The 12,074-nt window shown below is 38.5% G+C and overlaps 1 protein-coding gene across 1 annotated transcript; it reads right to left on the bottom strand.

Annotated features, from left to right (window-relative positions):
• Positions 1 to 9,823: 9,823 nt before the first annotated feature.
• LOC120295927 (probable bifunctional riboflavin biosynthesis protein RIBA 1, chloroplastic) lies at positions 9,824 to 11,719 on the bottom strand. The gene is made up of 4 exons (XM_039317542.1): positions 11,606 to 11,719; positions 11,326 to 11,456; positions 10,442 to 10,729; positions 9,824 to 10,090 (listed from the first exon to the last, which is right to left on the bottom strand). The coding sequence occupies exons 2-4, from the start codon at positions 11,332 to 11,334 to the stop codon at positions 9,824 to 9,826; spliced, it is 564 nt and encodes a 187-aa protein (XP_039173476.1). The 5' UTR covers positions 11,335 to 11,456; positions 11,606 to 11,719.
• Between the last annotated feature and the right edge of the window lie 355 nt (positions 11,720 to 12,074).

Raw genomic sequence — 12,074 nt, 5'->3', positions numbered from 1 at the left:
ATTCCCTCCTTTTGAGTAAATCCCTTGGCAATGAGTCTAGCTTTGTATCTCTCTATATTGCCTAATGAATCTTTCTTAATTTTGAAGACTCATTTACAACCAATGGCCTTTGCACCATCAGGCAACTCAACTAAATCCCAGACTTTGTTTGATGCCATAGAATTCATCTCTTCCTTCATGGCATTGTACCATAAATTAGATTTATCACAACTCATGGCTTGTGAAAACGACTTAAAATCACTTTCAGCTCCAACATTATAGTCAGATTCTTGTAGATACACAATGTAGTCATTAGGAATTGTTGATTTTTTCATTCTAGTAGACTTTCTTAATGTCATATCAACATCCTCCTGAGGAGTATGCTGTTCTACTGGAAGTTCAACAGTATCTGGTAATTGCTGAACAGTTTGGTCTACCGGATCAATATCAGCAGGTTATGGATCTTCAATGATTGGTTGCTCAGCGACCGGTTGAACTAAAGGGGCGCTGTAAGCAACAACCAATCCAGTATCTGAGGTGGAAGGTTAAGTATTTGAATGATTTTCTTCGGGAACAAAGTCCTTGAATTGATTGCTCCCACTAATTAGATCATTTTCAAGAAATTTAGCATTTCTTGATTCCACAAATCTAGTGGTGTGAGATGGACAGTAAAATCTGTATCCTTTGGACTTTTCGGTATATCCAACGAAATACCCACTTATAGTCTTTGGATCTAATTTTTTTTCCTGTGGATTGTAGACTCTTACTTCAAATGGGCATTCCCAAACACGTACATGTCGCAAACTCGGTTTCCAACCTTTGAATAATTCAAAAGGCGTCCTTGGAACAGCCTTGGTTGGAACTCGGTTTAATATGTATACAACCATTTTAAGAGCCTCAGTCCACAAAAACTTATGAAGTTTGGCGTTGCTAAGCATACTCTGCACCATGTCCAATAATATTCGGTTTCTTCTTTTTGTGATACCATTTTGGTCCGGTGAACTAAGCATAGTGTATTGGGCAATAATCCTATGCTCTTCAAGAAATTTCGCAAATGGACCAGGTGCTTGTCCATCTTCAGTGTATCTATCATAGTATTCTCCACCTCTCGCCGATCTTACGATCTTAATTTGCTTGTCGCATTGTTTCTCTACTTCGGTTTTAAATACCTTAAAGGCATCCAGTGCTTCGTGCTTATTACGAAGCAAGTAGAGATACATGAATCGTGAATAATTGTCTATGAAAGAAATGAAGTATCTCTGACCATTTGAGTCCATATCTGGACTACAAATATCTGTATGTATTATTTCTAATATTTATGTACTCCTCTTAGTACCTTTCTTTGACTTGTTGGTCTGTTTTCCTTTTATACAGTTCACACAAGTGTCATAATCAGTAAAATCTAGAGTATTAAGTACTCAATCATTTACTAGTCTCTTAATTCTATCTATAGAGATATGTCCCAACCTCCGGTGCCACAACATATAGGAATCCTCATTCACAACACGTTTTTTTATCCAACACTATCATGAATGTGCATCGCATTATTAATGGCATTGTTTTGTAAATTAATTTGAAAGAGACCGTCAGACAAAATACCACTCCCAACAATTTCAGATTTATACGATAAATTGAATGTTAAATCTGAAAATTCAAAGGAGTATCCCAAAGGTACAAGTCTTGAAACTGAAATTAAATTCCTAAAAAAACTAGGAATATAAAAGGTCTTTTCCAAAATTAAAACAAAACTACTATTGAGAACTAATCTGCATGTCCCAATAGCTTTCACACGCGAGCGCATCTTGTTTCTCGAATAGATGCTTTGTTCATGATATCAACCCTGCAAGGAATTCGAAATGTGGATTGTAGAACCAGAATCAATCCACTAAGTGTTGTGACTCATATCAACCATATTAGTTTCATAACATACACATGTGAGTTGGTTACCTTTCTTTTTGAGCCATGCCTTAAATTTGGCGCAATCTTTCTTCATGTGCTCCTTCTTTTTACAGAAGAAGCACTTGGATTCCTTCTTAATGCCAGATTGGGGAGGTAGAGGCATCTTACCATTTCCCTTTTGCTTGCCTTGCCCTTTATACTTATCCCGTGTTGCCATATGAGCACTTTCTCCTTTCTCCATTAGTAGCCTTTCTTCCTCTTGAACACACATGGTCATGAGTTCATTAATTGACCGTTTAGTGTTATGTGTGTTGTAAGAGATCTTGAAGGGGGCATATTCTTGTGGGAGAGTATTTAGGATTTAGTATATAAGAAAGGATTCTCATATCCCAACCTCAAGATTCTTTAGTTGAGCTGCAATGTCCCTCATCTTCATGATGTGCTCATGCACACCTCTTACACCGGTAAGCTTCAATGATGAGAACTTCATAATTAGAGTCATGGCATGCGCCTTCTCTAAAGACTCGAATTGTGCATCAATAGCCTTCAGCAATTCCTTGGCATTGTTATACTGAATGACTGAACCACGAATACTAGCAGAGAGTTTTGTCTTTATCTACATCACATTGAGACGGTTGGACCGCTCCCATTGAGCATAATGAGTATGCTCAGTATGAGTACTATTCTCAGTAGGTTCAGGTGGTTCGTCTGACCTAAAAGCATAATCAAGATCCATGCACCCTAATTGAAGAAGAACTAATTCTCTCCATTCTTTAAAGTTATTTCCATTAAGCTTGGGAACAATTATACCAGAAATAACTGTAGGTGGTAATACTGCATCATAATCAAAGAAAACTTATGTATCAATATATTTGAGGCAAATAAACTTAAATCATATTTTACCAATGTAAAACATGTTTTAAAATATGAATCACATAACATCAAAAACTACCCGTAGGCTAAGTTTCTAATTTAAATTGATTCATAATTACTTCATGATGAAACTATCAAATTATATTCCCTTCCTTAATCCTTGTGGGTAAATTAAGAAAGATAAAATAATATTTCATCCTAATTAATCACATTAATATGTTAAAAATTACTGTGGGATAAAATTCATAATATTAATGTGAATAATTACAATTATTGTCTTTAACTATATGTGATCCAAAGGCTCTTAATGTATATAATTTAATATAATCAAAGATGTTGTGGCTAAACCTTAATTAATTAAATATATACGGATCACCGGACATTTAATTTTATTTTTAAAAATTCAGAAAATTGCACTTTAGGGTAGAACAGTAAAATCACATGCAAAAAGGGGTAAAACTGGAATTTTGCACGCAAGGCCAGAATTGGAATTTTACTTTTAAGGGGTAAAAAAGGAATTTTACGCCCAAAAGGGCGTAAGTTTCCACACACCCTGGGGGCAAAATCAGAATTTTACGCGGGCAAGGGCAGAACCGCAATTTTACTAAAGGCGGAGGGGCAAAATTGATAAATCATAGGCGCGAGTGCAACACACGCGCCCGCTTTAGCCTCTCGGGCGCATGCATCACATGCGCCCACCGCAGCCCTTCGGGCGCGTGCGTTGCACGCGCCTGCGCCGCTCTCGGGCGCGTGCGACACCCGAGGTCTTCTTTCAGGCTCTCTTCCGCCGCGACCACCTCTGTTCCGCCGTCCGGGGTCTTCTCCCACAGCCCATGTCCGACCAAATTGGTTTATGGGTTTCGAAGAGAATGCCGGAACGCACGAATAAATTCGAGATCCGGCAAAAACGACCATGTATGGACCAGAATTAAGCCAAAAACAATCTGCCCTATAAAACCCTAACCACCAAAATTTCACCGCTCGATTAACCTTCGACGATCAGTAATATGTTGAAAAAATTTAAGGGTTTCTCTTCCTAATGGCGGTGTGATCATTCAGATCCATTATCGCGAGGTGGGTAGCCCGAATTTGACCAGAATTCTAAATTCCGATCCAAGCCATATACAAATCCGAAATTTACCCACATATAATTCAATAAAAATAAATTCCAAAAAGTTTCACCAAGGTAGAGATTGCAAATCTGGCTTTAATACCAACTGTTAGAATGAATATAAACTAAAAACTTGGAGATTCTGATTTATCAATAATAGGTAAATTCACACAGAATTCGGGATCGAATAGCAAAAACATAAATATCAATATACCTCCAGCCATTGATGAAATCTGGAAGTGGGAAATCTCAAAACCTTTGATGGATCCACACAGCACGATCAATCTGCAATATAGAAAATGTACATCCTATTCTACTAGTCAAATCCCCTTCAAACCTAATGGTGTGTTTTTCTGTATATGAGGGTTTGAACCAGACGACCTGACATTTTTATTCTGTTGGTTACGTTACCGGTATCTTCCATCAAGACTATTATGGTAATATAATAACGGGCAAATATCACTTAATACACGTGGATAATAAATTGGGCAATAAATTGAAATTTATATAGGAAATTTATTGGGAATATAATATGGAATCATATTTAGAATAATAAAATATATTACATATTTTAACATCAGGAGCATCCTTTTTGCAAGATTCTCCCAAACTTTCTCAAGAATTTTTTTGGCATTCCCTGTGGATAAAGAACGAGAAAACAATTCTTAAGGATCTGATCCGTTGGGGCAATAAGAATGTTCAGTGAAATCCACAATAGGTGCAAAAAACAGGAGTGCTTTGTGACTGACGATGATGTTTGCTCGACCACACACTTCAAAATACATTATCATCAAGTCTAACTGGTGCAGCCAAGACTCTGTTTTACGATTGTTTCCTTGGATAGACTAGTCTAAGCTCAAAAGAGCATTTGACATTAGATATATATCTAAGTCACTGCTATACAAAGAAACTTGCCAAACTAGTGAATGCTTACATATTTGTTATTGAGCATCGCATAAATGTCTATTGTATCATTTACACACATTCCGTTATATTTTTTCTTCTTTTTTATGGTAATGCATCTCAAGTTGAATAATCAATGAATCATTCAATTCTTATAAAAATGGGTATATGTTGACATAAAAAAAAGGCTAAGTTTTGTCAACAAATAAGTTGTTAGATAGTTTGGTCAAAACAATCGATAACTCTTTAACATAATTATCAACACCAAACATCAGTTGTCTATGAGAACCTTCAATAGTCGATAAAATCATCAATTGTCATTATAGGTTTTACTAGGTGTTGGAACTCGAAGGTAGTAACAATGAATTGACGCTAGAATATAATGGCCGGATGGTTAACTTGTAACTTCTTATAGATAATTGTTGCTTAATCTAGGAGATTGTGGTATAATTTCTTGTATGTAAATGTCCGTAGATAGCTATAAATACCACAAATGTATTTATTGTAAATCCCGCTCAATCAATCATAAAGCTCAACGTTCTTTTTTCTTTTTCTTTTTTATCTTTACTTTCCCAATTTATATTTCCTTACATTTACATGGCTAAAGCCATGATTGCCTCTGGTCTCTTTAAATTTCTTATCAATTATTTCCTATCCAAAATTAATAAAAGACCTGTTGACATAATTTTGGTTAAATATTTAAAATTAAATTACATAGAAAATTAGGAACCAATTTGGCCCTAACAAAAAGGATTTTCGCATCACATGGGTACTGATGTTATTTGGATTATTTAATTTTCATTTTTATTTTTCCCTTATTTTACTGCATTTCGAATAAATAAAAAATGAATTTAAAAATTTTAAAAAATTAATTTAAAAAAAAAAAGAAAGGAGAAGACAAGGGGGCTCGGGGGCTGGGCTTTCGCCCCACCCCGCTTCTCTTTGCTTTCCCCCTCGAGTGGGCCCAGGGCCCATCTCGCCCCTAGCACGCTCCACCCTCCGCGGCCCGGCCCTCTCTCTTCTCCTCCTTCGGTCCTTCCTTCCTTCCTCCCTCCCTCCTCTGCAACTCACGCACGCGCGAAGGACAGGAGCAGCGCGGAGGCCGCCGAGAAACCCGGACGGATGGGACGCGACTTCAATGCGCTGAGGAGCTCGAGGCCGTAAGCCTGGCCAACGTAGAGAGGTCTGCGAGCAGAAGACGGGATATGACGCCGGTTCGGCCAAGACGGAGGGAGGCCGGTCGGCGCACCATGGACCGGCAGTCGAAGCTCTCCGTCGACCGATAAATAGCTGGGCTAGGTCAGAGAGAAACGGGGGAGGAGATCCAAGAGAGCGAGAGACTGAGAAGAGAGAGAGAGAGTTTGAGAGTGATGAGTCTCGGCCGATGCCTTCAGTCTCGCGGCTTCCGTTTCTTCCGGCGCGAAGCCTCCAATGGGTTTTCGATTTTTGCCTTGGTCTAAGTATGCCTTTCCCGAAGACCCTAGCTCGACGACACAAAGGCGGCTGGCCATAGCCCGACTCGTTTCGGGCTCGCCTTTCGGTCGCCATCGTCGAGCCGGGTAGCGACCCACGGCCGACGCTTCTTTCAGTAAATCGTTTGCCTGCCTTCTCCAGTTGCCTTAACGCCCGTCTGCCTATCCGTGTTGTTTTGGTTGGTATGTAGCCGAACTTCAATCAGCCCAGCTTTGCTTCCATTTCGGTAGCGTTACCAAGTGTTCCATGAAATGCCCAAGTTAGACGCGCGTTAATGTCCTTCGTTAATGGCTGAGACTTGTTGGTTTTCATGCTCGTTCTGATTTCGTTTGCTCATTGTAACTGGATTTCGGTCTTAGTATGGGTCACGGGTATGCCTACCTTCTCCTCATGTCACGCTCACTACGTGCTCGACGAAATGCTTCGATCAAGCTCGCTTGAACTTGTCTCTGTGCTGCGTATTCGAACTGTCATGTGTTTGTGATAATGTCTAGATGTGTTCTCGTTCGAGGGAAACGTTTTGAATCGAAACACTGAGGTAGTCGTGTTATATATAACATTCGTCTTTGGTTCATTCGGCTGGCGTTCATTTTTCTATGATTCGAGTCTCGGCTGTGGACGTGTGTGGGTTATCTTCTTGGCTGTAAACTTGTGTTCTCGTTTGCGTGTTCAGTGAATGCAGTTAGAAGTTAGAACAAAAGAATCATAAATGTTACCTATATATTAGCTGAAGAAAATTAAATATTTTTTTATCAGAAAAAAAGAAAATTAAATATGATCGCCATAAAAATGCGGACTCACGGCTAAGGAATTTCCAAAGGCGAAAGTTCTTCAATTTGTAGCAGATACCCAATATCTAATTTCCATTTCTTATATATAGTAATTACTAATAAGACGTTCCCAGCAATAATATTATTAAATGCCTAGATTAATCTGGACTTAACACAGGAAATAGTAGGTTGACTACCTAACGCGGAGGATGCCGGTTTGACTTTCATTGAATTATCGTTGCTTTTACCCTAATCATTGAGCTGGCGCTCGGCCTCACGGCACAGTCTGCCGAGATCCGCCGAGCCACGGTTTCAACTGAGTGGGCCAAGAAAAGCGATTCCCTTCTTTAGCTCGGCATGCAAAGCTAGACCACTTAGACCCCATCAAGATTAATTAATTATTTGATCATTGATGAGTCTCGGAAAGAGTTTTTACGCCTAATACCTAAATCGATTTACTCGTTGGTTAAGTTTGGCATGCTTTCTGGACATAGTATTGAATAGTAATTTTGGGCTTGAATTTTAGCTATTTTTGGTAAGTTCTTGGAGCAGTTGAGTTGGAATTATTGTAATACATCAAAAGAGCTTTCTAAGAATTGTAAGTGGCCTTGAAATAGAATTTTATGGAGAAAATTATGGCACGATGAGGCTTAATCCGTGAGCCACACTTAGCGGAAAATAATAGGTTTATGCTAGCAGCGAGCTTTTTGTTGGCATATAGGTATATAGTCAAGTCATTTTTTTTTGGTCGGTATAGTCAAATCATTTATTAAAATATCGTTTCATTTGATCTTTTGATATTTTTTTTTAGCCATTTACTAGGAATTTGATTGCGTCGACTTGAGTAATCACTCTAGTTAACTTTCGACTTTTCCCCGGATAGTATTTCTTCTATGAGTTTGTAAACGCATGTCTTAAAAGTTATGGAGATTTGATGTATAAAGCATGTTTTGTTGCATAAAATCTATATCAAGTGTTTACTACAATTTGGTATTTGTGAATGGTTTGCAAGTTATTGCAAAAGGTTACTACAATTTGATCTATGAAATGTGTTGTATAAAGGTATGTGAAATTTATTTTGCTTTAAAAAACAAGTTCTAAAATGATTTGAGAAATACTTTACGAAAATTATTTTTGGTGAATGAGCCGAATTGCAAAAAGATTAAATATTTTGATCTATGAAACTTAGATTTTGGTTTGGCTTTGTAAATAATGGAGGTTGTTATGGATTGGTGTTGATACTCATGTCGCTATGAACCTATGGGTATGCACATGGTAGTCTATGATATCCTTATAGGGCAAGCCGCCGGCTAATAATAGATGAAGACCTAACCAATGGGGGAATCTTGATCGCTTTGTCACGGGCGCTACACGTGATCATGGTTTGATACTTGAGCAAAAGATTGATTGATAGATGGACCATCGACATGTAGTTTCAAATGAGATGGATTAATGAGGCAAACCATTTGTGCAGACTATTGATGGGGGAATCTTGATCGCTTTGTCACGGGCGCTACACGTGATCATGGTTTGATACTTGAGCAAAATATTGATTGATAGATGGACCATCGACATGTAGTTTCAAATGAGATGGATTAATGAGGCAAACCATTTGTGCATAATAAAATTAATTGATGGAATGGACTATTGATGTATGTTTTACGAGATTGGTAAATGGAATTGATCATTGACGTGTGTTTTTATGAGATTGACCAATGGGTTGGATCATTGGTATTTGCTTGTTATTATCTTGAATATTTCTGCTTTGAAGATATTATGTTAAAGTAAGAAATATTACATTTTTAGACTTGAAGCTTTGTTCAATTCCTTTTCTTTCTTTCTTCTTCTTCTTTTTTTTTTTTTTTTGGGTGTGAAAGTGAGTTATATTTGTGTTTAAAGTGCATAGTGATTGCTCAATTGGCTTAGAAGAAATATATTATTCACTGGACTGTGGTATTTCATTTTTTTTTTCTTATCATGTTTTTCATATGTCTCAGTTAGTGATCGATAGAGCAGGAGTATTATTATGGAAACTATTAGGAGCTGGATATTTGGATAATAGTGTGAGGCCACGTCCTATAGGGTAAGGATAATCGTATTACCCCCTCATCCCTATAGTATTAGGGCTGTCACAGCTTGGGTAAGCTCTCTGCCGATTGTGTTCGAGCTCGTTGGAATTGGTAACATTGAATTCAAAGTCTCCATTTTTAGAAGGAATGTCGATCTTTAGTATGCCTAGAAAAATCTCTGCTTCACGGTGTTTTGTTTAGTTAATCAGATCAAAGAAAGCAAACCTCTCTGCTGCTAGTGACCGAATGGTGATGTGTTTCCCGACCATTACACGAGAATTGCATCGTAAAAAATTCCGGGTACATGTGTCTTTCTTCAACAAAGTATAAATCCAACTCATACGTAGCTTGGAGAGTTGATCTAACAGTATTATATTCCTCCAAGTAAATATGTCACCAATGTGGTGGTCACCGAAAAGGAAGGAAAGAATGTCCTGCGCTAGCTCTGTCTTCATGAAATAGGCAATGGTCTCTAGAGATCAATACAAACAGATTCAAGGAAAGGTGAATAAAGGATAAATCTTGCCATCAAGCAATAACACAAACGGAAGTTCCAATAAAAGGGCTAGTCTTTCTCCTTTTTGCCTTACAAAATGGATGAACGACATCAATAGAACAACACTGAACCTTATTATAATTATAATTTGAATAGCCATAAATTTCCAGAATTCATGGTCAGCAGTTATCCGAATGTTCTTGTGTCCCCCGAAATAAGTCATTAGCAGTCGAACATTCAGCTGCTCCTTTTAGTCAGACACAGCCAGATCAGAAGAAACATCACTGCTCGGCTTGCTTTTTTCTATGAGATTGCTGAAGCGGGCTTTGACTTCCGAACCATAGATGTGCCCCATCTTGGAGCGTTTCGTCTCCAGGTATCTCTTGTTCTCCTCTGTTATTGGAGTTACCAGAGGGACTCTCCCAGAAATAGTCAAGCCATAACCTTGAAGCCCCACAAACTTTGACGGGTTGTTCGTCATCAGCTTCATTGTCCTGACTCCCAAGTCATGCAACATCTGCAGTATTACTCAATATGTTAAGCACCAATACAAAGGCGTCAAATGCTATGAAAAGTTTGATGATAGAGTGAGTCCTTCGACTAATCAAATCTCGTCTTTTTAAGATGAGAATTTGAAGCTCTGCTTTAGTCATCAGCTTCCTCTAGTAACCCTACAAATTATGTTCAATTTCTGAAACAGTCACCGATATTCAACTACCTTATATTTCAGATTGACGATATTAGTTTATTAATCTTCTCAATTCCATAAAGCATAATGACAATGACCATGATCCAACTACATTCAGAAGCTAAATTATGCAGTATTTCTCACAGTAGTTTCTCACTTAAGTAAGAAGTACCTGAGCACCAATCCGTACTCTCTAGAGTCAACGGGCAATCCAAGCTCCACATTTGCTTCCACAGTGTCACGCCCATCGTCCTGCAGGTTATAGGCACGTAGTTTGTGCCCCAAACCTATGCCTCTTCCTTCATGCCCTCGGAGGTACGCCACCACGCCCCTACCAGCCGCTTCTATCTTCTGCATCGCGAGTGCAAGCTGGTTGCCACAGTCGCATCTAGCAGATCCAAAAATGTCTCCTGTGAGGCATTCCGAGTGCACCCTCACAAGGACATCTTGACCATCTCCAATGTCACCCTGTTCAGATGATAAACTACAAAGTCTGAATCACATGAGGAGAAATATGGCTGTTTGAAGGGAGGACACAAAACATTAAATAAGAAAAATTAAGGACACTATTTTTAATCAAAATCATGGCATTCCTATATCAATCGCGCACACATACAGCCCCATTTTCAATCATTTCATAAACTGTTAGTGAAAAATAAATTATTGTTCTCCTCATTTCAAGAATATCCTAACAATCATTCCTCTTGATGTAAAAAATTCTGGTCCAAACAACCTTGTTAGCCAACATAAATTTCGTTATCCAAATTATGATTGACACATGATTAGACATTTTTTTAACAAACTTCAATATAAATTTCATGGCGTTCCACCTAAAAGATACCATCAATTTCTCAATACAGCCAGTTTCAGTGAAAATAATATCAAACAAATCATGCACTGGAAGTACATAAGATGAAGCACAAATTGAAGTTATGTTATAAAAAAAAAACACACTGCTACGAACATTATTCTCAAAGTTTACAATTAATTTATTCGAAACAATGCTATTATTGGTTTCTTAATTCTTCGAACAGTTTTAGCAATTAATTCATAATTTATCTCACCATGACCATTGCAATGTGCTCAATTCCGTCTACCAACGATCTATAGCAATGGGCTGTGAATGACCCCACATTGTTGGTAATCTGGCAGCAGCAATGTGTTCAGCTAATTTATCTTTTTTTTTCGGCGGTACCTGTAAATTTATGCATCTAATGAGAATTGAAATCATTTCTCGCTCATACAATATAAGAAGCTTCTCAATAGATACAATTTCAAGTTCTCCCGCTGTGCAAACTTGCGAAGCTTTGGTATTCTTGCCATGGGGCCACCGTCACCCACTACCTCACAAAGATCTGCCACAGGTTCCAATCCAGATAACACAGCGAGGTCAACAGAAGTCTCTGTATGCCCAGCTCTTTCAGGACTCCCCCCTCCCAGTACTTCCATGGGAAAATATGTCCCCCCTGTCGAAATCTTCAGGTTTTGGAATCTCTAGATGCAAGAGCCAAAACTGTAGTTGCCCTGTCACGCGCTGATACGCCTGTAGTTGTCCCATGCTTGGCGTCCTACAACAATATCTCCTAATTACCATCCATTACAAGGTACGAGGAGCTGATTGACGAAACTATTTAAACATCTTACAACATTATACCATAGTCACAGTGATTGCAGTGGGAAGCCTGTCTTCATTTTCCCCGTGATGCACCATCAGAGGAAGTTGCAAGCGCTCCAAATCCCGAAGTGCCGTATTTCACAACAGAATCCATAGCCTCAGGCGGTGTCATCATAAGATCACCCTCAATTCTCACTG

The sequence above is a fragment of the Eucalyptus grandis genome, chromosome 7, assembly GCF_016545825.1.
Source record: "Eucalyptus grandis isolate ANBG69807.140 chromosome 7, ASM1654582v1, whole genome shotgun sequence".
Lineage (NCBI taxonomy): Eukaryota > Viridiplantae > Streptophyta > Magnoliopsida > Myrtales > Myrtaceae > Eucalyptus > Eucalyptus grandis.
This window is presented reverse-complemented; position numbering and strand designations above follow the sequence as displayed.

What these genes read in the sequence shown, in the direction of transcription:
- LOC120295927 (XM_039317542.1), bottom strand. An exon ending in ACTCTAGAGAGTACGGATTG is followed by an intron (nt 10,091 to 10,441) that starts GTGCTCAGGTAC and finishes GTAATACTGCAG; the next exon opens with ATGTTGCATGACTTGGGAGT.